Source organism: Salmo trutta, chromosome 15, assembly GCF_901001165.1.
Source record: "Salmo trutta chromosome 15, fSalTru1.1, whole genome shotgun sequence".
In the NCBI taxonomy this organism is placed as follows: domain Eukaryota; kingdom Metazoa; phylum Chordata; class Actinopteri; order Salmoniformes; family Salmonidae; genus Salmo; species Salmo trutta.
In genome coordinates this window covers 24561027-24588074 of record NC_042971.1, presented here as the reverse complement: position 1 = coordinate 24588074, position 27048 = coordinate 24561027, and the positions used below count along the sequence as shown (strand labels likewise).

General features: G+C 42.1%; 1 protein-coding gene across 1 annotated transcript in view; it reads left to right on the top strand.

Annotated features, from left to right (window-relative positions):
• The window catches only part of LOC115148674 (opioid-binding protein/cell adhesion molecule-like), a 286553-nt gene extending 281562 nt beyond the window's left edge, over window positions 1-4991 (top strand). The window contains exons 6-7 of the mRNA XM_029690773.1: window positions 415-566; window positions 4361-4991. Coding sequence (XP_029546633.1) covers window positions 415-566; window positions 4361-4464 — 256 coding nt within the window. The 3' untranslated portion in view covers window positions 4465-4991. The remainder of the gene's footprint in view (window positions 1-414; window positions 567-4360) is intronic.
• The last annotated feature ends 22057 nt before the right edge of the window (window positions 4992-27048 follow it).

Genomic DNA, 27048 nt, shown 5'->3' with positions numbered 1-27048 from the left:
TTTTAAACATACGGGCGTCCAATCTGGGGGATAAACTCAATATTTTCTTTATGACTAAAACCAAATCGAAACTGTGTAGAAATGATAATGGACTTATATTTATACAGTTTCTTGACTGTCCAGCTTGCTAATAATAGCTAGACAGTCAGGGGAGCATAGAAAATTACCAAAACAATGGATAGAGAGCTATTTTTTGCTAATTTTGTTGGCATGGAAATGCGGCCCCCGGGCAAAATGTATTTGACACCCCTGGACTACACCTTCAAACCATATCCCCCAATGGGCCAAATTTGAGATAAGAGATAAGATGTAGCTTTTAACTTCACGGATATAGGGATTTGTTATGGATAAACATATACAGTAGATATGGGATTCCAGTACCAATATTTTAAGAATGTATTTTCTTCTTTACAGACTCTTCAATGGACTGAATGGGGTTAAGATAGAGAACCAAGGTAAACAATCCATGCTTATGTTTCTGAATGTCTCTGAAGAGGACTACGGAAACTACACGTGTGTTGCACTGAACACCATGGGGATCACCAATGCAAGTATAATCCTCTATGGTAAGACTGCCTTACTGTTACTGTTAAAGTACAATATCGGTTTAATACTGTACATGTTATTGTGTGCACTGGGGATGCAATTATAGCAATTGAAGATGCTATAGTTTAAACACAACAGTATGTGGACATATGCTCAAAATCATGGGCATTAATATGCATTTGGTCCCGCCTTTGCTGCTATAACAGCCTCCACTCTTCTGGGAAGGCTTTCCACTAGATGTTGGAACCTTGCTGTGGGGACTTGCTTCCATTCAGCCACAAGAGCATTAGTGAGGTCGGGCACTGATGTTGGGCGATTAGGCCTGGCTCACAGTCGGCATTCCAATTCATCCCAAAGGTATTCAATGGGGTTGAGGTTCAGGGCTTTGTGCAGGCCGATCAAGTTATTTCACACTGGTCTCGACAAATCATTTCTGTATGGACCTCTCTTTGTGCACAGGGGCAATGTCATGCTGAAACAGGAACGGGCCTTACCCAAACTGTTGCCACAAAGTTCGAAACACAGAATCGTCTTGTATGCTGTAGAGTTAAGATTTCCCTTCACTGGAACTAAGGGGCCAAGCCCGAACCATGAAAAATAGTTTAGAACTCAGTATTGAGTGTTGCAACTGAGGACAGAAGATTTTTACGCGCTACGAGCTTCAGCACTTAGCACTTCCGTTCTGTGAGCTTGTGTAGCCTACCACTTCGCGGCTGAGACATTGTTGCTCCTAGAAGTTTCTACTTCACAATAACAGCACTTACAGTTGGCCTGGACAGCTCCATCAGGGCAGAAATTTGATGAACTGACTTTTTGGAAAGGTGTCATCCTATGACGGTGCCAGTTTGAAAGTTACTGAGCTCTTCAGTTCGGGCCATTCTACTGCCAATGTTTGACTATGGAGATTGCATCGCTGGGTGCTCAATTTTATACACCTGTCAGCAACGAATGTGGCTTTTGTAGGCTATATAGAAATAATGTCACTCAAATTTAAAATCATTAAACATAACAATAAGGATGTATATCAGCCTAATCAAGGTTTAGATTACATCACATATTCCGGTGTTTGATCTTCTAATACAGCTGCATGGGATTTCTATTAATGTATCCAATGGCAATGTCTGCGATAGGTATAACGCCTGGAGCCACTTTTGGATTTGACAATTACAATGCATTTACACTTCCGACATTACCTAAACAAAGCACTGATATGCTATGCAGTTGTCGGTTACCGCAGGTTAACTTGGATCTGATTGAATCAAATCAAATCAAATTGTATTAGTCACATGCGCCGAATACAACAGGTGTAGACCTTACAGTGAAATGCTTACTTTCGAGACCCTAAACAACAATGCAGTTTAACAAAAATGTGAATAAGAATAAGAAATAAAAGTAACAAGTAATTAAAGAGCAGCAGTAAAATAACAATAGCGAGACTATATACAGGGGGATACTGGTACAGAGTCAATGTGTATGTACATAGTATGTACATGTAGGTAGAGTTATTAAAGTGACTATGCATAGATGACAAGAGAGTACCAGCGGTGTAAAAGAAGGGGAAGGGAGGGGCAATGCAAATAGTCTGGGTGGTCATTTGATTAGATGTTCAGGAGTCTTATGGCTTGGGGGTAGAAGCTGCTTAGAAGCCTCTTGGACCTAGACTTGGAGCTCCGGTACCGCTTGCCGTGCGGTAGGAGAGAGAACAGTCTATGACTAGGGTGGCTGGAGTCTTTGAACATTTTTATGGCCTTCCTCTGACAGCGCCTGGTATAGAGGTCCTGGATGGCAGGAACCTTGGTCCCGGTGATGTACTGGGCAGTACGCACTACCCTCTGTAGCGCCTTGCTGTCGGAGGCCGAGCAGTTGCCATACCGGGCAGTGATTCAACCAGTCAGGATGCTCTCGATGGTGCAGCTGTAGAACCTTTTGAGAATCTGAGGACTCATGCCAAATCTTTTCAGTCTCCTGAGGAGGAATAGGTTTTGTCGTGCCCTTTTCATGACTATCTTGGTGTGCTTGGACCACGTTCATTTGTTGGTGATGTGGACACAAAGGAACTTGAAGCTCTCAACCTGCTCCACTACAGCCCCATTGATGGGAATGGGGGCGTGCTCGGTCCTCTTTTTACTGTACTCCACAATCATCTCATTTGTCTTGATCACACTGAGGGAGAAGTTGTTGTCCTGGCACCACACGGCCAGGACTCTGACCTCCTCCCTATAGGCTGTCTCATCGTTGTCGGTGATCAGGCCTACCACTGTTGTGTCATCGACAAACTTAATGATGGTGTTGGAGTCGTGCCTGGCCGTGCAGTCATGAGTGAACAGGGAGTACAGGAGGGGACTGAACACACACCCCTGAGTGGCCTCTGTGTTGAGGATCAGCGTGGCGGATGTGTTGTTACCTACCCTTACCACCTGGGGGCAGTCCGTCAGGAAGTCCAGGATCCAGTTGCAGAGGGAGGTGTTTAATCCCAGGGTCCTCAGCTTATTGATGAGATGAGGGCACTATGGTGTTGAACGCTGAGCTGTAGTCAATGAATAGCATTCTCACATAGGTGTTCCTTTTGTCCAGATGGGAAAGGGCAGTGTTGAGTGCAATAGAGATTGCATCATCTGTGGATCTGTTAGGGCGGTATGCAAATTGGAGTGAGTCTAGGGTTTCTGGGATAATGGTGTTGATGTGAGCCATGACCAGCCTTTTGAAGCACTTCATGGTTACAGATTAGCTACAGAATGCAGTTACACCTCCGACATTGCCTAAGCAAAAGTAATTATATTCTATGCAGTTGCTGGTAACTGGGGGTTAACGCTGATCTGATTGAATCCTGGCCTAAATGTAGATGTGTCTGTATGGTGGGGTATAAAGCAGGCATATACTGTACATTTTGTTTGTCACTGGTCTTATTCATAGTTGTGGGGGAATAAACCACAGTGAACCAAACTTGCAGTTTTGTAATGTAGAATAAAGCCATGAATTAATTAATTGCAACATTGTTGCCATGAATAGGACAAAAAGCACCAACTTCTTGATTATCTCTAGAGGCATATCATGTGAATGAGCTGAGCCTCTTTGGATACAATAGCTATTGAGCGAATACAATAGCTCAGTATACAAATTTGTTGAGTCATAGAAAACTTCTAAAACTCTTAGGATAGCATTACAGTTAATCCACAGTGTATTGTCAACTTTTCCTTTGAATGCAGTTCCAGCAGTTTACAGAGAGTAACAAACTTCAACAAAAACACATATTAAGAAGCAATTTTAGCCATTCTACACTATTCTATTCTCAACGTTATAATCATGAATATCTCCTCTAGCCTCAGTCGTGCTCCTCACTTCACATGCCAAGGTATTTGGGGAATGTTGTTTGTTTTGTACTGCATGTTTCTTTTTGATCATCAAGGGGTATAGAATACCCTGTCATCTCTGATATGAATGATGGATTTGTGTTTAAAAAGCTATTTGAGATCCTGGCTATGCTTTGTTACGATGGTCAGTGTCTAATGGAGCTTATGCTCAGTTTTCAAAGCAACCTGTCCTATTCAATGTGCAGGAGGAATGCAGCTTGTCGGTTCTTTACCTAACGTTACTGCTGATGATGACCTCTCTGCAGTCCTCCTTCCCCTAGATTACTTTCCAGGAAAAGGCCCTAAAGCCAACATCCAGTTTTGTTGTCAGTTAAAGCCAATAGATCCCACACTTTTTTAGCTGTGGGGGGGGGGATGGACGCAGTAAGAGAGCTAAGTGGGGGAAGCACTGCCTCTTTAGATGCCTTACTGTGAAGTTAATATCTAAATATTTTTCCCAACAGGCCCCGGGACCATGATGCACGATGTGAACAGGGCAGCCCTGTCGCCCCACTGCTCGTTCTGCCTACTGCTGACTGTTTTCTTTTTGTTCCTACTCAAGTTTTGATGCAACACAGGCCATCCTCAGCTTCTATCAGCACTGAAAAACAACAAGACTCTTGGTCCCAGAAGAAGAAATGGAACAAAAGGAACCACCAATAACATCGTTGGTTTGCTCTTCTTTTTTGGGGGGTTTGCATTGGCGGTATGTTTTCTTTTGGACAAAAACCAGAAGACGGGACATATCTAGGAGGGTGGGGAGGGAGAGGGTCGACCTGGAAGCTGATCTGAGGTGATGGTAGTACTACCAAGTTTGTGTCACTCCAAGCTTTTGTATGTAAAAAAGGGGAAACAAAAAGTTAATGTAAGTGTTGATAGTTGACTGGTTTTGCCCAAATATTGAGGTGTACATTCAGATTACTGGTGTGTCCTGTCCTGTTTGTTCTCTGTACAATAACATAAGCTTTTTTAAAGTAAATTACAAAAAAATAAAACATGCAATGTGATTGTTCATTTTACTGTATTTTTACAGTTGTATGCAACAGAATAATAACAAAAACAGACCATTCAATATAAACAATGTCAACTTCAGTGGCAGAACAATACAATATCAAATATTTAAGGATTATTTGTGAAAATGAAGTCCATACACAGCAAAAAAGCACTGTTGAAACCTAAACAGCACTGGCACAGTTTTTGGGGTTGTCACTGAGAAGAACTTCATAGTCAAAGACAAATGATGACAGTGCTTTTTAAGTTGTCTGAAATTGGCTAACGCCTTTTTGAAAGGAAGTTTTGAGACAGACAAGACTGATATACACAGGCAGAAATGTACAATGAAAACAGTTTAAGTGATTTGTTCTCTCACTGACTACAGTGACATCCCACAATTCCATTTAGCTAATGTGGGTGTCTACGAACAAACCGCAAATGGTAAAGTAAAAACAACATGATTCCAACAGGATACATGTAGAAATGCGTACTGCGCTCCCCATTACAAGAAGTGAAGAGAAATGAGTCATTGAGAGTCATTGATCAAATGTTCTGATCTCTCTTTAAATGGTAAAACCTTGCAGAAAACAAGAGAGTATAAACCCAGAAGTCATTCTAGCCCTCTGCATTGACCAGAGATTGAAACATTGTGAATGTCAGTCGGTTTGTGTCCTTCCACTGTTTCAGGCCCTATTCAAATAAACATTGAAACTGGTGTGCATATTGGATGTGTATATCTGCATATCTATTGAACAGACACAAAGGTTTCTGATTTAGGAACAGTTTCCAAATGACGTTGCCTGATTACCTAAATTAATGTCACAATCAATTCAAAAAATTCTGCAAAGAGCCTAGCAGAAATTCACTGAACCACGTTATTTATTTCCTCTAGTTTAGAATGTTTCTCATGTACTTTACCTGCATGGTTAACTGTTTGATATAGCCAGGGCCGGCTCCAGGCATAAGCGGTCGCTTACGGCCTCAGGCTGCTAGGGTGCCCCAGAACAGCAACAACAAAACACTTTTTCTTTAAGGAACTCGGGGATCTCAACTTACTGTTGAGAGTTAAAATAGTAGAATACACAAGGTGCAAGTATGAAATTTGGTTGTGCATCAGCAATTTTTATCTCAATTAGCCATGTCAGCTAAAAAAAATGTTAGATTGGTAAGTTAGTCTAGCCAGCTATCTACACTTGTAGTAATCATGGCCAATCACCGACCAGGCACGCAGGGCACATGCCCAGGGGCCCTGACCTTGACCTCAAGGGAGCCCCCATTAATTTGATTAGACACTCTCACTCAGATATCATTAACATATCATTAACATGGCATAAGTTATGGCAAATTGTGGAGACCTGCAGGAAATTAGCTTTAAAACTGAAAAAAAGTATCTCCACCCCATTAGCTGTAAAACTGCCATTTTTTTCTCCCTGCCCCATGGCAAAATGTGTGGAATTGCAGGAAATGTACTTTAAAACATACGTACATGTGAGTCCATGAATCGCAATGATGTAACCGTTATGGTGAGTAATCAACATGTCAGCTGAAGATAAAGTTTTACATTGTCCATAAATTATGAACTGTAAAAACAAAGTCCTTAGTCCTTTTGACTGTGTGACACATTACTTCCCATGATAGCCCATGCAAAATGAAACAATAACATACAAGTGTAGGAGGAGGCTATGAATCCAATTAAGATCACATGCGTATCAAATGCAGGCTCTAAAGTTCTTTCATTCTAAAATGTCCAGTGAAAAACAGTTCATTTGCCATAACAAATGTAGCTTGCCATTTGATCTCTACATTTTTTGCCCTGACCCCAGTGTTCTATCAATCAGAGGGTTGAATAATAAAGGGTGAGGATAGGTATGTCCCCTGTATCTCTATCTATTTGGGGGGGCTCAAGCTGTTATATCTACTCCTTTTCTTTCAAATGAATAAGAACCATTCAATGTCACAGCTGTCACTTCTGATCAGCCTTCGCACAGCCACCCCACAATGCAATCACCACCTGGTTTGTTGCATGTTGGTCTTGTCCCAAAACTGCCTGGTTATCAGGAAGCAGCAGAGAAGAGTGTGTATACACACACACGCACACACACAGGCAGACACATGTGCATGCATATACGTAAACACACACACAGACACCCTTCAGACAATGTCATTTTGAAGACTATAATGGGTTAAAGTTGGGCCTCCTGTCTTGGGAATTCATTTCCACAGTATTTATACTCTAGTTAACTGTAAATACTACAGTACTCACTGTAGTGTATGAGAAAGTGTAGGATATATCGAAATAATAATGCTCAAACTGAAAAATCATTAACTGAAATAATGAGTATTTCTATCATCCTTATTGAGGTGTAGATTACATCTCACATCCCGGCGTTAGACCTTGTAAACAAGGCTGCATGGAATTTCTGTTAATGTGACTCCGTGCAGCCAATGGCAATGTCCACTTTAGGTATGCCAGGAGCCGGTTGTGGATTTGACAGCTTTAGCACAGTTCCACCTCCGACGCCACCAAAACAACTGCTATGTGGATGTCGGCTAAAGCGGATCTGATTGAATAGAGCCCTAACCATGCAAAGTAAGAAAACAAACTAAGGTTATGTAGTGCATTGTGTTTTATAAAAGAGAACATTCAATGATTTACTATTACTGGATGAATACGGATCAAATGAAATGTTGTCAATACACAAGGTTTTGAACTTGATGTTTATATGTAAAACATGAGTATTATCAAGACTGGTGTCTCCGACGTCAGAAGGATAAACTGTTTTGTTTTTCTTGCCACACATGTACAGTGGCCCTTTGATGAGTATTTCTTCAAAGTTCTCAAATTTCTGCACTTTTATTTATGAAGAACTGTAGAGTGTCGTAACTTATCCACAAAATAAATGTCTCTGTCAATTGAGGAAAACTCAAAGGAAAGCTTTTTTAGCCAACACAAGTGCAGTCACACTGTCATAAACCTAAAGTTCAATGCGAATCTGTGTATAAATGATCATGAAAGGTGTTTTAGTCAAAACTGTAATCTTGCAGTTATGACAAAGAGAGGGTTGAAAGATAGATTTAGATCCCTGGGAAACAAATCAAATCCTATTTTATTAGTCACATGCGCAGAATATCAACAAGTGTAGACCTTACAGTGAAATGCTTACTTACGAGCCCCCTAAGAAACAAAAGTAACAAAAGTAACAATAGCGATATCATATCTAGTTAAACTGTTCCATGCCTGGAGTCAACGTACATTACTAAACTAAACTAAGCAGCACATATGCAAATGACTGGCTAGCTAGGGAGCTGTTGTTGTTTTTTCTTTTTGATCAAATCTCATCCAGTTTACTGTACAAAAGTGTCAAATCTTTAACCATACTGGGTACTCGGCAAAACTGTACATATGCTGTCAATTAAAGCTTTATTAATGGTCTATTAATAGTTAATGAACCCATATGCATTAATTAATTATGTAAAAAACTATAAACAACAAACAGAATTTGCATAGGAAACCTTTTATTAATTGTCGAATGATAAGCCTTTTGTAACAAGGCTCAGCGTTTGGCAAGTAATAAGTATCTATACACGTTTTCTCATTGTTTTACATGACTCCATTCATGTTTGTTAATGATTCCTTTAGCAAATGGCACACAGATAGGAAGTGTCACCAAGTAGTATGTCTGTGTGCGAAAAACCATTATGTCCAGCTAACGGTATGAACGTAATACCCCTCAGAACCAACATAATACAACACAACTAATACGCAATCAGAAACAGTTCTCCGTTTTTCCTGCGCCATTATTTTAAAGGGATAGTTCACCAAAATTCCATACCTAATGAAAGGTTTCATTTTCTAAAAATAACTAATGGGTTCCATTTTCTTGTGGCCCCCAGTAGAGTTTCACAGATAGCAATCCATGATTTGGGTTTGTAAATAAACCAAAAGCAAAATGAGGGTCAGAGTTACCATGGGTATCCACTTTCAAGTATAACTTGTTAAATTGGAAACAATTAACACACATTTGGCTTCATGCAACTGGAAAATGCTATACTTCCTAACTAAAGTAATATGTTCTCTGGCTAAATTAAGTTCAAAATAATGGATTGCAGTGTCATACAACATGGAAGTATGTTTATCATGAAACATGAAAGGTATGTAGTATAACTGAAAGAGAGGGTACAATTATCTATATCAGGGATGGGCAACTGGCAACCCCCCTTTTGTAGGTCTATGGACCAATTTCACCCCCTAAAATAAATAATAATACATATTATTATTATTTTATTTTTTACTCAGTCGGGGTCTCAACTTAATTTGCAATTAAAAAATGTGGTTGCGCATCAGCAGTCACCCAATTACGGGCAAGTCAGCAAATTGTTTCTCTTTGCTGTCATGAGGGGGGCCACTAAAATGTTTTGCTCGCAAGGTGGGGGGGGGGGGGCTACTGCGGCCCCTCATGATGGGTTCCATTTTCTTGTGGCCCCTATCCCCATCAAAGTTGTCCATCCCTGATCTATATCACGCTAGCAGTGTGCCTTGTTTGCTTTTTTGTTGTTGAAATTGTTAATGTAGTTGGACCACAGTCCACAGGTTAAGTATACCACACTCAACAACAATGGTATTATCTGGAAACAGTGGGTGCAATTTCATCAGAAATGCATATTGTGAATGTTTCAATTTCCAATATCAATTGTTTTGGAGTTTGCTGACTCTTGATGTCTCTTTTTTAATTTCAGGTTACAATATCCTTACGATAAACGTGGCAACTTTTAACAATTATTTTATAATTCATACAGTAGAAAACAACGGATGTCAATTGCACTTATCGGGATCGTGTTGATTAGTGGCGTAGCACAGTTTCACAGGGCCCCCGCAAGGTCCGATCTTTTCCCTTATAAAATTGCCCTAAATAGACATGTTAAGCCGAAATAATGCAACAAAATTCCCCCCAAAAATCTACTGTCATTTTTTTTTTTATCCCTGCCGGAAAAGGATTGTCCTAACTTTCTCTAAGCTAATTTTCTACTATTCTACACATTTTTCCATGAAGTTGAAAGAAAATGTTGCAGTTTTAAAGATAATTTCCTGTAATTCTAAACTTTTCTTTCATGGCTTAGGACGCTTTCATATACTATTTGAGGGGCCCGACCTCCGGGGGACCCCGCCCAAAGCTTGTGGGCCCTCCCGCCTTGTGGAGGCTGTGTGGTGTGTGCTACGCCAGTGATGTTTATTCAAACCAAGGGGGTTCCTACTCTTGTAGCCTCACAACATATAAAGTACATTAATGTATCAAACTGTAAAGAAGAGCAAGACACTATCAGTCTCCACATGATACCCTTGACATCATCACTGCAACTTGCATTCTCAGATTAAATAAATGCAACATTAACCATTCTGCTATGATTATTACACATCTGAATAAAAACATACAATAAATCAACCACATGTGCAAATGTCATGCTAGAATAATAAAACATCTCACACATAAGTATTTGCACTTTAAAGGAACACTACTCAATCTCAGTTTCCACCCACAGTGAGCCCCTAACACGTATGTTTGTAAACATTTGTGGGTCTTGGAAAATTTAACCGCCATGTAGTTATTTGAATTATATTGTAACTACCCCAAAACCAGTGAGAGTGTGGGGGGGGGGGGGGGGCAATTACTGCAGAATTCAAATAACAATTTGGCAGTTGCACATAGGACAAATCATAATTCGAGATATGCACATTAATCAAACGTTTGCGTAAACCATGCTATGATGTCAATGAAAGATTTGCACCAAAGTGTGAGGTATGAGCACTAATCTCAAAATAGTGTTCTACCCTAAATTATGATCTTCATCCCATTCATTCAAACTGGGAACAGGAATTTGTAAGCGATCAACTTTATTAACATTCAAATGTTCAAATACTTTTGCCTCGTTTATTGACTACAGGAGATAATATGCTGCACATTTGTTTTTCAGCGTAACTTGTCAGGTTATTCGCTATCTGTAAATGAAATGGTATTGTACATTTCCTTTTTCTATTTTTCCCTTCTGTTCTGTCAAAAGTATTAACAAAAACTGTATGTCAATGACTTTTGGTAAGAAACAAAATGAACGTAATAGTATTGAACTATTTGTGCATGTTAAGGCGTAGTTGTATCTTTTCTATTTGAGAATGAGTAAGAGATGGTTGTATCTGTTCAGTGTAATAAAGCTTAATGATATTTTCCTCTAAATAAGTGTTTTATCCCTTGTTTTTAACTCATAATGATATATATATAGCAATGTGCACTCTCATAGGAACTTGCTTTGGGCTTTTACTAAGAAATTGAGAATGAACAGATGCTATCCTTCACCACTAATCTTCAGTGCTGGCTGATAGCTAGTTTTGTGATGAGGGTGTCCTACAATGTACATCATGTAGTCTGTTGCAAGATGCCTGTCAACATAAACCATCTGTTGCGTCCGTCTATTAGGTTTCCATCTACACTCTTAGAAAAAAAGGTGCGACCTAGAACCTAAAAGGGTTCTTCAACCCCTTTGAAGAACCCTTTTTAAATGTATTTTATTTTATTTTACCTTTATTTAATCAGGTAGGTCAGTTGAGAACAAATTCTCATTTACAACCTGGCAGTTGGAACCAAAAATGGTTCTATTGTTAAAGCCGAAGAACAATTTTGTAAATGTAATGAGTCCATTGCATTCTTCAAATAGAAATTGGCTTCCAAGTTAGAGAACTGCCTTCACCATAACATTTATATTTTTAAAAAAAAGAAATAATAAATGAAGTGAAAACTGAAATAGTATATATAAAATGTTATATAAACATGTTAATTGAAACTGAAACCCCTCTTATCTACAGTACAGAAGCTAGGGGAAGTGTCCTTACTCACAATCTGACCAATAACTCAAGCATCGCTGTCTTGTATTTGTCATTCTCGGTGTGCTTCCTTTGTAAACACTTAAATGACTCTAGAGTAAAAAAAAATCAAAATTTTGAAGACAATGGTTTCACAGCACAGGCCTGATGACAGCTGTCACAAGGTAGAACATATCACAAAACGACAATGTCATCAAAGACAGACCCATTGTGTATTTACAGCAACAAGCAGACGCCTAATTAAATTTACAGATGTCAAAATGTTTTACATCCAATTCCTTAGACAAGAAAGAATGTGTACACATTTGATGGGAATCTGTTAAATGATAACAGAATGTGCCTTGCACCTTACACAACTAACAAAAAGCAATGGCTGTGTTGAAATAATAAATTAATGAGCTGTTGTGGGCCTTTTGCTCTATCTTAATGTGTAATGTTTAAAGCTATTTTTCAGTTGTTGAAATATTGCAGCATAGAAATATGCTAGAGAGCTCTTTGTTTACACCCATTCAGCGTCGTTCACAACCCATCTCTTTAAGAATTTACATGTAAACGCATGGCCAACCGTCAGCATTGTCAACCCCTCAAATATTTCATCCTGTCTTTCTCCTTATATAGCTCAGTGCTTCTCCTTGGCTAAACTAGGCTCATAATTTAAAATGTTTATTCATAGTTACAGATCCCATACAAGTTTGTAATTAAGGCATATTCAATTAAACATGTTCAAGAAGGCATTTCTTGGACATTTACTATTTTGTCCTCGATTGTTCCCACAAGGGGGAGGCCGATGATATCAGAGTGCACTACTTCAGACCAACTCCTTGAATTGCCAACTTCTTGAACAATAACAAAGTGGCACCCCATCAATGATTTGGTAAATTGCTGAGAGATGGGGCTGGAGAAATGTAACCACTCTCAAATTCCTAGACAGAACAATGTAAGCAAGGACAGACCATCCATGAGATAACAATGACAGTTTTAACCATGTTGTGAGGCTATACAGTGTTTATTTAGACTTACTTTGTTTACAAACAAAGGAGTAAAACAAGCTTACATTTTGGGTCCTGATGGGGTAAGAAAATTGTTATATTCTTAAAGAATCAATAGGTATATGTCATGAATTTAAATGTCCAAAAATGGATGTAGCAATTGCAGATCACCCAATTAAGTGTTTGCTTTACTACTGTATTTATACTTTGAATATCCTTTTTCAACTGGAAAAGTAAAAAAAAAAACAGCTTTAGTGGGTTTTTAAATGCTCAGAAACAATGTTTTGTATTGTACACTGTATTTATGACTTTACAGGCCACTTACAACCAATGCCAATAATCAGCAAGCAAGTAAACCGGTATTCAGAATTAGGACTGCGGTGGTCATGAAATGTTGTCAGCTGGTTATTGTCATGCAAAAGCCTGCCAGTCTCACAGTAAATGACTGTTAATTAACATAAACACGTTTAGCATCTCCATGCCTCCATGCATTCAAGCAGCATACAAGCCACTGATGCATGCCTCTGGAACATCTACATTTAAAAAAGTATAATAAATCAATTGAATATACACCATCACAATAAATACATTATTTATTTTAGGCATGTCTAAAGAAACGTTATGATATGAAGAAAACGTATTTCAGAACAGAATACAAGTTGGCCTATTGTATTTTAGCTGGCTTAGCAGAAAAGATATGCTTATAAGTCATTATTTTATATTATATGATTTTATAGTAAGAAGAATATGAATGAACTTAGGTGAATAAAATAGAAAGGATATTTTTCCCATTCTGATGCGAGCGCGCATATGAAGTGGCTATGTTCAGTGTAAAAGTGATCATTTGAAATAGGTCCTATATGCTAGATTAAGAGTTATTTGGCAACTTTAGTTGTGAATGACACAAACATTAGAATCTCTTAGAAATCAAAAGATATACGGACTGCATGATGTGACTGTAGGCTATTGATGTTGTCCTCTCATCAAGTGATCATATTTTCACCCATTAGTCTATTCTCAATTTAATCTTATCTTTACTAATATGTAAAATGAGTTTCGATTTAGAATGGTCCATGATCAAATGGGTAGAAACAGGGGGAAAAAGACATATCATACATATGCACCCGAATAGCGAATGGAGGCCACTTTTCCACTGGTTCGTTTTTCACTCATGCTGGGAAGGCTACTCCGGTAATTTCACTCCACACATCAACCACTGTTTCATGAGCATGCAGCCTCCAGCTGCCTGACAGGTGACATTACGCCCAAACTCTGTATGCCATGGGCTCTCCAACCCTGTTCCTCCATCTACCCAGTGCTTAATTTGGGAAATCAAGTCAAATCTGTTCAGGAAGATTGTTTTCACAACAAAAAATATTTAATTAAACTGTTGACAGCCCCTCTCTCTGCGCGCTTGAGAAAGGTGTGAAGGAGAGAGGGGAGGAGAAGGAAACGCACGGAGGTGAGATATTCTGCTAAAAGTTATTTCAGCGTATTAATTATGAAAATGTACATTTATTCATTATTAATTATGAAAATTATTAGGCTATTCAAAATCAAATACAAATTCACTATAATTGTAGGCTAACTCTGAATTAGTTTAATTTTGGAGTATAGGCTAGACCAATTATGTACCAAAGACATCATAAATCAGTTGTTTATGTTTTTCTTCCATGCATTATATTAGGTAGTCTACGTATTGTATAATGGCACAATTATTATTTTTAATTCAGTAATTTTTTTCAGGCTTAGGCTCATACACTATATAGGCCTATGCATATGCATAAGCTCTAATATGCATATGTGTGTTTTGAATCAATCATCACCTTAGAAAGCGCTGTCCATTTTGTTGCATTAGGCTTTGAAACAACATCCACAATGGTCATGTTTTCCGCTCAACCTATTGTTGAACTTCTATCTTCAAATTGATTAATCACAGTGACGTAAGTTTTAAAAGGACATACTGTTTTCATGATAAGTGTTGAATGTGATTTCGATTACATTTGCATTGATATCAGAGTGGTTAGAGGGACAATAGAGCCCTGAGTACCAGGCCATTAGTGACCTGATGATCGTTAGCAAGTTGGGTACTACCAACTCATGTCCAGCGTGTATAAAAGGAGATTACATGGAATTTTACTGTGGCCATGACTCATGACTGCCCCTGCCAAACAAATAAATGTCATGTACTAAACAGATAATGAAATGCTTGTTTGTTTGTTTATCTGGCTTTCTGCATGCATTTAGCTTCGTCAGTCTCACCACCAGGCATTAGTTGGCCCAATAGGTCACTCCTGTGGCATTAGATAAAGAACTCCATATGGAATATCATCCAGCAAGCATAGTTAAACACACAGTTGTTTGGTTGGGATTTGGAATACATAGGGAGCACATAGGGTGATCATTCCCTGGATTCTGTCTTTTGTGCTCAGACAACACATTCATTGGCCCTTGACAAAAGGGATGAGAAGGTAGATAGATGACTGTCACCTCATTAATCATGTTTTGGTTTCCTCCACAAAGAGGGACTATTTTCCGGATGCCTCGGCACTGGTGTATTTCTTTGCTCATATCGCCTTTTGTTTTGAGGCAGTGTTGGCCTATGTAGCCAATGAATCGTGCAAAACCAAATTAAGCCCAGACTTCATTGTAATTGTTTTGCTCCTTGACTTTGCAACACAGAAGATGTGCCATATTTCAAGGATGAACATCAAAGTACATTAGCCATTCCTGCTACTTCAACCACCAAACATCCTTACTACAAATCACCTTGAAATCCATCTCAATTGTATTGATACTCGATTACCATGACTTGGTGGTACCGTACGAAGATTCGTCTTTAATAAATGTGTCCTCATAACCGTTTAGGTAGCTTGATCATTGAATTAACTTTCGTATGTTGATTTAGTATCAGTATGTTCAGCACCATCCTTTTGTTGATGTGATATCACAAACTTTAATATAATGAATATATGAATATAACTACTTTAACATATACATTTTATTTAATGTAATTTGTATGAAGGAATGAAGACTAAAGGGATTTTCTTACAATCTAGTCCGTACAGTAAATCTTAAATTGTACAACGTATTGTCTTGTTTGAAAGAGTTAATGAACTCACCTCTACAAAATTAATTTTCTTGTCTTTATGAGTTTTCATGTGATCTGTGCTAGTTAATTATGCCTATCCATGCCTCTAATTATGTTACCGTTTAACACTCCACTCCTGATTTCACAGGAAAATTGTCAGTGCTCTGACCTTCACGCGTATAGATGTTATTAAGGCATGGGATAGTCACACAAAATATCAAGAGGACCTCACGTTCAATATACCAAGTCTGCCTTTTTTTACTCCAGGAAATAGATCAAATGTGTAAATTGATATACTCAAGGGCCTCACCTACTGTGATGGGGTGTGAGTAGGCCTAAGGCAGTAATAAAGGGACAAATCATGGCTAGGGAATTGTAGACATGATTCTGATTTTTGTGTAGTTATTCCTTTGGTATGTACACATTGTTTATGTAGACAATCAAACAATTGGACATTTAAGAAATGAATTGCTGTAGCATGGACAATAGTGATCAGGGAACTTGCTGCAGTTGGTTTTTAGATCTGCACCCCATGCAGATAGGAAGCTTTAGAACATTTGGTCTATGAGCTATTGAACACTATTCCTAATCCAGATAGCTATATTTAAAATTGAAAATGAATATTAGTAGACAATCAAACAAGTGAAACATTTGAAAAAACAAATGGCTGTAGCATTGACAGGTGAGGTCAGGGAATCCACCACAGTTGGTTTTAGATCCAGGTCTATTGAACATAAATATTTGACGTGAAAGGTCGGGTTGAACATGCAAATGGCAGGGCTGAATATTGTACCTACAGTACCTTCGGAAATTATTCATACCCCTTGACTTATTGCACATTTTGTTGTGTTACAGCCTGAATTTACAATTTACAATGACAGTGAAAAAAAACATGTTTTTAGAAATGTTTGCAAATGTATTGAAAATGAAATACAGAAATATCTAAATTATATACAGTACCAGTCCAAAGTTTGGACACACCTACTCATTCAATGGTTTTTCTTTATTTGTACTATCTTCTACATAGTAGAATAACAGTGAAGACATAAAAACTATGAAATAACACATATGGAATCATATATTTTAGATTTTAGATTCTTCAAAGTAGCCACCCTTTGCCTTGATGACAGCTTTGCACACTCTTGGCATTTTCTCAACCAGCATCACCTGGAATGCTTTTCCAACAGTCTTGAAGGAGTTCCCACATATGCTGAGCACTTGTTGGCCGCTTTTCCTTCACTCTGCGGTCCAACTCATCTCAAACCAACTACATCACTCTCCTTCTTGGTCAAGTAGCCCTTATATAGCCTGGAGGTGTGTTGGGTCATTGTTCTGTTGAAAAACAAATGATAGTCCAACTAAGATGGGATGGCGTATCGCTGTAGAATGCTGTGGTAGCCATGCTGGTTAAATGTGCCTTGAATTCTAAATAAATTACCGGCAGGGTCACCAGCTAAGCACCATCACACCTCTACCTCCATACTTCAAGGTGGGAATCACACATGCGGAGATCATCCGTTCACCTACTCGGCGTCTCACAAAGACTCATCAGACCAAAGGACAGATTTCCACCAGTTTAATGTCCATTGCTCGTGTTTCTTGGCCCTAGCAAGTCTGTTCTTCTTATTGGTGTCCTTTAGTAGTGGTTTCTTTGCAGCAATTCGACCACGAAGGCCTGATTCTCGCAGTCTCTGAACAGTTGGTGTTGAGATGTGTCTGTTACTTGAACTCTGTAAAGCATATATTTGGGCTGCAATTTCTGAGGCTGGTAACTCTAATGAACTTATCCTCTGCAGCAGAGGTAACTCTTGGTCTTCCTTTCCTGTGGCAGTCCTCATGAGAGCCAGCTTCATCATAGCGCTTGATGGTTTTTGTGACTGAACTTGAAGAAACTTTCAAAATTCTTGACATTTTCCGCATTGACTGACCTTCATGTCTTAAAGTAATGATGGACTGTCATTTCTCTTTGCTTATTTGAGCTGTTGTCACGTCCTGACCAGTAGAGGGTGTAGTTGGGTCAGGACGTGGCAGAAGGGAGTGTGTCTTTTTTATTGTTTCATTGATTTTGGCCGTGTGACTTCCAATCAGGCACAGCTGTAGAGGGTTGTGGTTGATTGGGAGTCACACATAAGTTGCCTACGTTTCCTTTGTGTTTCGTGGGTAATTGTTCTTGTCACAGTGGTTGCACCTGACAGGACTGTGTTGACTGTCAGTTTTCTTGTTTTGTAAATTGCATAGTGTTCCGTTGAATTAAATTATGTTGAACACTAACTCCGCCGCATTTTGGTCCATTTCTGAAGACAGCCATTACAGAATTACCCACCAAACCAGGACCAAGAGGTGGAGGAGGAAGGAGCAGCAGGAGTACAGCGTGATGGACCAATGGACTTGGGAACAAATCCTGGACGGAGAGGGACCATGGACTCAGGCTGGGGATTATCGCCTCCCGCAGTGGGAGATTGAAGCGGCGAGAGCGGAGAGGCGCTATTACGAGGAGAGAGAGCGCAACGAGCGCGAGAGGCAGCCCCAATAATTTTTTTGGGGGGGGCACACGGGACAGTCGGTGGAGTCAAGGTCGGAACCAGAGCCAGTCGGGATGACATTGGAGGTGAGCGAGGGGTACAAGGCAGAGACTGTGACGGGGTTAATGGGGAAATTAAGAGAGAGAGAGATGAGAGAACTGCTAGTGTGGTGCATAAAGTACGGCATTCGCCCTAATGAGCGTGGCGTGGGAATGATGTCACCTGAGGCAGCTCTCCATACTCGTCCTGAGGTGCATGCTGGTTGTCTGGTAAAGACTGTGCCTGCGCCCAGAAACAGGCCTCCTGCATGTCTTCCCAGCCCTGCACGTCCTGTGCCTACGCCCAGAACTAGGACTCCTGCATGTCTTCCCATCCTGGTCAAGCCCGTGCCTCCTCCACAGACCAGTCCTCCAGTGTGTCTCCCCATCCTGGTCAAACCCGTGCCTCCTCCACGGACCAGTCCTCCAGTGGGTCTCTCCACCCTGGTCTCTCCTGTGCCACCTCCTCAAACCAGGCCTCCAGCGGGTCTTCCCAGACTGGTGAGTCCAGGGCCTGCGCCCAGAGCCAGGCCTCCTTCATGTCTCCCCAGCCTGGTGAATCCTGAGCCGGATCTGCCAGAGTGGCCCGTCGTGCCGGATCTGCCAGAGTGGCCCGTCGTGCCGGATCTGCCAGATTAGCCCGTCGTGCCGGATCTGCCAGAGTGGCCCGCCTGTCCTCCGGCCCAGCCCGAGTGGCCCGCCTGTCCTCCGGCCCAGCCCGAGTGGCCCACCTGTCCTCCGGCCCAGCCCGAGTGGCCCGTCTGCCAGGGTCAGCTCGAGTGGCCCGTCTGCCCGGCGCAGCTATTGGCGCCACCAAAGTGGACAACGCCGAAGGTGGAGCAAGGTTTACGTCCCGCACCTGAGCCACCTCCAGGATAGGTGGGTTGGGGGAGGGAGGGTGTAGCACTGTGCCGTCGTTGACGGCAGCCACCCTCCCTTTCCTCCCTTTTTGTTTAGGGGATTTTTTGTCGTTTTGGGGGGGGGGGTTTCTGTGTTTTGTGTAGGTGCATTTCGGGGTATGCACCTTTGAGGGGGGGGTACTGTCACGTCCTGATCAGAGGGTGTAGTTGGGTCAGGACATGGCAGAAGGGAGTGTGTCTTTTTTATTGTTTCATTGATTTTGGCCGTGTGACTTCCAATCAGGCACAGCTGTAGAGGGTTGTGGTTGATTGGGAGTCACACATAAGTTGCCTACGTTTCCTTTGTGTTTCATGGGTAATTGTTCTTGTCACAGTGGTTGCACCTGACAGGACTGTGTTGGCTGTCAGTTTTCTTGTTTTGTAAATTGCATAGTGTTCCGTTGAATTAAATTATGTTGAACACTAACTCTGCCGCATTTTGGTCCATTTCTGAAGACAGCCGTTACAGCTGTTCTTGCCATAATATGGACTTGGTATTTTACCAAATAGGGCTATCTTCTCTATACCACCCCACCTTGTCTTTAAAACAGTTTTTTCCGTGCTGTTTTGGGGAGCAAAAGGCTGCTAGTGTGAAACACAGTTTCCCAATCATCATTAGCGCTCCACAATCAATCTAGCAGACACACACAAAAAAAACATGAAAGTGCAAGTATAAAAAATCCTGTTCCATCTGAGTGAGATCCCACGTGGAAGGAGCTGCACCCCGGTACCTTTCAGCACAGATGGTATTCACTTTGGTTCTGATAAGCACCAAATACCCAGACTGTGAACCTCTGTTCCTCAGTCGGCACTGCATGGACCTGTGAGGCAATATTTTTCGGGCCAATCAAAGATATTTACCTGTCATTAAGATAATCGGCTGCCTTGAAGAGTGATACAATTGGGGGGGAAGGTGGTGAAAGAAATAAACAATTGGTAAGGAAGGATTTCTAACTTTGTGACTCCATTTTGACACTAATTAGGAGGGGAAATAACACTGGGAGATATGGTTTCTGTGGGGAGCCAGGAAGCAAACAGCTATGACTTTTCTCCCGTGTTTAAATGTCTATCATGGGTTTGGGTGCATAACCAATCCACCTGTCCACTCTCTTAACATTAACATTTATATTCGGCTTCTGAAGAGCCAACTACTAATGTAAGCTGTGGGAAAGCCATTTCCAGCTAAATATAAAGTGGTAAACACTTGAATATACGTGTGTTTTTATTTACAAGACCCAATACACATCAAACATGTTATTCTGAATATGACACAACTTGAGTTCAGCTTGCCAGTATGCAGTATGTGAGTACATCTACTTATAGGGATAAGGAAGAATATACAGAATTCAGTGGATCCCTTTTGGAGTTAGGTATGTTAAGTTTCACATTCAACATGTTGTACATTTAACTTTCAAAAACTGGTCAAATTACTGACAAACATTCAGTCATTATGGTTTCAGAAGTGTAACATTGTCGTTTTCTTTTTGTCTGCCTTATTCATGTACTTCTTAAATTTTGAACCAACAAGTGCTTCAATGCCTATAAAAGCAGGGAAGTGGCTGCCTAGCTATCTGCTATTGATGGCAACCAGCTGTGCTGACTGTCAACTGAGGATAGACTGTTTGCATCGATCATGAAGTAAGTTACAGCGTGGAGTCTCCTTTCATTATCAGCCAACATGACTCCAGACAGACATGCATTGACTTCCATTGTATTTACTCAACTTCTCCCTAATTGATTATGTACTTTAACTGGAAAATTGCCTGTTAAAGAAATGTAATCCCCTTTGCAAAATAAAGAAAGTACCGTACAGTTAAATATGTAATCTTATCGATGGGTCCGTTTTCTTTTTAACAGTGCCGTTCTGTACTTTCTCAGAATTGCAGCTAACAGATGCTTGCATGAATTAAATATCGGTTGAGGATGAAGTAGAACAGCAGGGTAGCAAGTGCAGAGCAGCAGAGGAGCCCAATTTGGAAGCATTTTGGGGGGAAAAGACACCAATAAACAACACAAACCTAAATATGTGCTACACACTTAACCGTACACCCAATGGAAAAATCTGGCTTTAAATAATAATCTGTCTGCATAGCATTCCTCCTGGTAATGACCTATTCTCTAAGTGATGTCTTGGAGGAGAACACTAGGCACTCTGCGCCTCTTTTCACATGTATAATCTATGGGGAAATGAATGAGAATGTGAAAATGTCGCTCTGTACTCTGTGCAATTAACAACCGGTGTCGTGGTGGTATGGCAGGGTAGAGAAACAATATTCAACCTATTAAGGAAGTCCCCATGCTGTAATGGTACATAATTGATAGGTGAGAGGAGAGCACTTGAAACAGACCACTACAGTTTGTACTCAGAATCAAGAGGCCAGTCATTGGGGCATTGCCATTAGCTGGAGTTGGCACTGTTATTTGGATCGGGCCACAGTCAGTCGTGGCCAGGGTCAGTGAGAAATCAATGGGGCTCTCCGGTTATTGTGACAGTCACCACACACCCTCTCTAGGGACGACAAATGTTCAGGCTAATGCACTAAGGAAGCTCTAGTCTAGAGCACACAGTATTTTTCAATTCTCTCCATGGCTAAAGCAGTAAGAAATAGATGTCATAGTTGTAAAAGACTGTGACTGTGCTTTATTTAGTATCATCCTAATTAAAACATTGAATTAAAAATAAAAAAAAATGTGTTGCATTATTTGAGCAAAAAAAATATGTTTAGGGGTATTTTATGAGGGAAATGATTTGTTTTGGAATTGTCAAAATATTTTCAATATTATTCATTTCTATGTCAGCCCTATGCATGGAAGGCCCTTATCCGGAGTAAATGATCCCATTTTTAAGCCCATTTTTTTAAAGTAAATTTAGCTGGCAATAATGAATATTAACTGAAAAATGATCTTATGTAGTTTCTTACAATAGCCGTCTCTGACTTTAAAGAATGTTTCTCTCAAATCTGTGATTCCTAAAATATGTGTCTGGAGATTTGGTGAACTCCGTCAGATTTGTCTAAAATTAATCAGAAATGAGCAGGGTCAACTACACCGTAAGCACCCCTATTTCATGTTCTCATTACATGTAGTAAATGTTCTCTACTTTTTATATATTTAAACAAACAATATTGAAATCACCATGGTCACAACCGTAAACTGTCAACTTCATCTCCCTGATAGATTAAGATAGGATATGAATTCTGGTTAAAATATGTTTATTTTAATTAGGTTATAGAATCATGACGCAACTGAGGAAAAAGAACATTGCTATGTTGTATACCACATAAATGAAGAAAGAGAAGAATGTAATTCTTGTCAACACTGTAAAACAGAAATTCTGTCAGATTGCTGAAAGATCTGATAGAATGGTTGTTTTTATTGGGGATTTTCAAATGAATAATTTTCTATATTTTTCAATATTTGTATTTTTAGAGTAAAAAATATGTCTGTTTTGAGTTTTTTCTGTCAACTCCGTCAGTGGCTTGTCACTCCATCCCTTATGATAATTTTTTGGGGTCAATATTATGAAATAATATACTGCTCAAAAAAATAAAGGGAACACTTAAACAACACAATGTAACTCCAAGTCAATCACACTTCTGTGAAATCAAACTGTCCACTTAGGAAGCAACACTGATTGACAATAAATTTCACATGCTGTTGTGCAAATGGAATAGACAACAGGTGGAAATTATAGGCAATTAGCTAGACACCCCCAATAAAGGAGTGGTTCTGCAGGTGGTAACCACAGACCACTTCTCAGTTCCTATGCTTCCTGGCTGATGTTTTGGTCACTTTTGAATGCTGGCGGTGCTTTCACTCTAGTGGTAGCATGAGACGGAGTCTACAACCCACACAAGTGGCTCAGGTAGTGCAGCTCATCCAGGATGGCACATCAATGCGAGCTGTGGCAAGAAGGTTTGCTGTGTTTGTCAGCGTAGTGTCCAGAGTATGGAGGTGCTACCAGGAGACAGGCCAGTACATCAGGAGACGTGGAGGAGGCCGTAGGAGGGCAACAACCCAGCAGCAGGACTGCTACCACCGCCTTTGTGCAAGGAGGAGTAGGAGGAGCACTGCCAGAGCCCTGCAAAATGACCTCCAGCAGGCCACAAATGTGCATGTGTCTGCTCAAACGGTCAGAAACAAACTCCATGAGGGTGGTATGAGGGCCCGACGTCCACAGGTGGGGGTTGTGCTTACAGCCCAACACTGTGCAGGACGTTTGGCATTTGCTAGAGAACACCAAGATTGGCAAATTCGCCACTGGCGCCCTTTGCTCTTCCCAGATGAAAGCAGGTTCACACTGAGCACATGTGACAGACATGACAGAGTCTGGAGACGCCGTGAAGAACGTTCTGCTGCCTGCAACATCCTCCAGCATGACCGGTTTGGCGGTGGGTCAGTCATGGTGTGGGGTGGCATTTCTTTGGGGGTCCGCACAGCCCTCCATGTGCTCGCCAGAGGTAGCCTGACTGCCATTAGGTACCGAGATGAGATCCTCAGACCCCTTGTGAGACCATATGCTGGTGCGGTTGGCCCTGGGTTCCTCCTAATGCAAGACAATGCTAGACCTCATGTGGCTGGAGTGTGTCAGCAGTTCCTGTAAGAGGAAGGCATTGATGCTATGGACTGGCCCGCCCGTTCCCCAGACCTGAATCCAATTGAGCACATCTGGGACATCATGTCTCGCTCCATCCACCAACGCCACGTTGCACCACAGACTGTCCAGGAGTTGGCGGATTCTTTAGTCCAGGTCTGGGAGGAGATCCCTCAGGAGACCATCCACCACCTCATCAGGAGCATGCCCAGGCGTTGTAGGGAGGTCATACAGGCACGTGGAGGCCACACACACTACTGAGCCTCATTTTGACTTGTTTTAAGGACATTACATCAAAGTTGGATCAGCCTGTAGTGTGGTTTTCCACTCTAATTTTGAGTGTGACTCCAAATCCAGACCTCCATGGGTTGATAAATTGGATTTCCATTGATTATTTTTGTGTGATTTTGTTGTCAGCACATTCAACTATGTAAAGAAAAAAGTATTTAATAAGATTATTTCATTCATTCAGATCTAGGATGTGTTATTTTAGTGTTCCCTTTATTTTTTTGAGCAGTGTATTTTAATCACTGTTCGGCAACATATGCTTAAAGTATTGACATATTTGCTATGTTAGATCTAAGGGATAATGTTTGCTTTAGAACAACAAAAAAAACATGTCAAAATGCTAACTAAATTAGCCCTGGAGCATTATATAGCGCTATAAAATACAAAAATTAAAGAAGTTTGGAGATTTGTATTACATACAGTATTTGAATAACCTAATATTAGAAATAAACAATCAAGAGAGGCGCATGCACGTACCGATGGGGAGTGTCACGTCCTGACCAGTATAGAGTATATTTGGTTATTGTAGTTTCGTCAGGACGTGGCAAAGGGGAGTTGATGTATGTTTATGGGGTTTGTCACTGGTCTATGTCTGTGCTTCTATGTCTAGTTAATTGGGGTTGGACTCTCAATTGAAGGCAGGTGTGTTGAGTTGACTTTGATTGGGAGTCCTATATAGTAGGGTGTGTTTGTCTTTGTGTTTCGTGGGTAGTTGTTTTTTGCACTGCTAGGTATAGCCTGCGAAACTGTCTCCTGTCGTGTTGTCTGCAATTGTTGTTTTTCCGTGATCAACGTGTTTAATAAATATGATGTTGAGCACACAACCTGCTGCGTATTGGTCCACGTTCTCCGACAGTGATTTCGCGATATCGTCAGAAGACGAGGATCGTGACAGAACTACCCACCAAAACAGGACCAAGCAGAGGAGAAGGGAGCGGGACGCCGAATATATGGATTATTGGGAGAAGTGGACTTGGGAAGAGATACTGGCCAGAGAGGGCCCGTGAAAGAAGGCTGGGGTGGAACAGGAATGCTACCGGGGGACACGTCTGGCTAGGAAGCCGGAGAGGCACACCCAATAATTTTTTTGGGGGGGGCACACGGGTAGTTTGGCGGGGCATAGGAAGAGCCATAAGCCAGCTACCTGTGAGTGCAGGAAGGAGCGAAGAAGGTGGAGAGCGCCATGTTTCGCCGAGGTGCGCACTATCTCGCCCATACGCACGCACAGCCCAGTCCGCCCTGTACCAGCACCCTGCTTGTGCAGGGCTACTAGTTCCATCCAGCCAGGACGGGTTGTGCAGGCGGTGCGATCACGGCCACCTGTGCGCCTCCATGGCCCAGTCTTTCCGGTTCCTGCCTCTCGGAATATCCCGGAAGTGAGTACTCCCAGTCTAGCACGACCAGTACCAGCAACCCGGACCAAGCTTCCCAATAGTCAGCCTAGTCCTGTTCAGCCTGTTCCTGCTCCCCGCACTAGCCTTAAGGTGCGTGTGCCCAGACTGGCACATCCTGTACCAGCCCCACGCATCAGGCATCTAGTGCGTCAGGCCAGCCTCGCCAGTCTGGTGCCGCCAGAGCCGCCCGCCCGCCAGTCAGGAGCTGCCAGAGCCGCTCGCCAGTCAGGAGACGCCAGAGCCGCCCGCCAGTCAGGAGTCGCCAGAGCCGCCCGCCAGTCAGGAGTCGCCAGAGCCGCCCGCCAGTCAGGAGTCGCCAGAGCCGCCCGCCAGTCAGGAGTCGCCAGAGCCGCCCGCCAGTCAGGAGTCGCCAGAGCCGCCCGCCAGTCAGGAGTCACCAGATCCGCCCGCCAGTCAGGAGCCGCCAGAGCCGCCCGTCTGCCCGGAGCTGCAAGAGCGGCCTGTCCGCCCGGAGCTGCCAGAGCGGCCCGTCCGCCCGGAGCTGCCAGAGTGGCCCGTCTGCCCGGATCTGCCAGAGTGGCCCGCCGCGCCGGATCTGCCAGAGTGGCCAGCCGCGCCGGATCTGCCAGAGTGGCCCGCCGCGCCGGATCTGCCAGAGTGGCCCGCCGCGCCGGATCTGCCAGAGGGGCCCGCCGCACCGGATCTGCCAGAGGGGCCCGCCGCGCAGCCATCGCCGCCCGCCAGCTGGGCACAGCCATCGCTGCCCGCCAGCCGGGAGCAGCAAGGGTCGTCAGCCAGCCGGGCGCAGCAAGGGTCGCCCGCCAGCCGGGCGCAGCAAGGGTCGCCCGCCAGCCGGGCGCAGCAAGGGTCGCCCGCCAGTCGGGCGAGGTCAGTGGACTGTGTCAGGGAGGGAGCGGAGTCCACGTCCCGCACCTGAGCCGCCTCCCATATAGGTGGGTTGGGGAGGGGGGGTGTAGCACTGTGCCGTCGTTGACGGCAGCCACCCTCCCTTCCCTCCCTTTTTGTTTAGGGGATTTTTGTTGTTGTTGTTTTGTTTTTTTTTCTGTGTTTTGTGTAGGTGCATTCCGGGGTCTGCACCATTGAGGGGGGGTACTGTCACGTCCTGACCAGTATAGAGTATATTTGGTTATTGTAGTTTGGTCAGGACGTGGCAGAGGGGAGTTGATGTATGTTTATGGGGTTTGTCACTGGTCTATGTCTGTGTTTCTATATCTAGTTATTTGGGGTTGGACTCTCAATTGAAGGCAGGTGTGTTGAGTTGCCTTTGATTGGGAGTTCTATATAGTAGGGTGTGTTTGTCTTTGTGTTTCGTGGGTAGTTGTTTTTTGCACTTCTAGGTATAGCCTGCGAAACTGTCTCCTGTCGTGTTGTCTGCATTTGTTGTTTTTCCGTGATCAACGTGTTTAATAAATATGATGTTGAGCACACAACCTGCTGCGTATTGGTCCACGTTCTCCGACAGTGATTTTGCGATATCGTCAGAAGACGAGG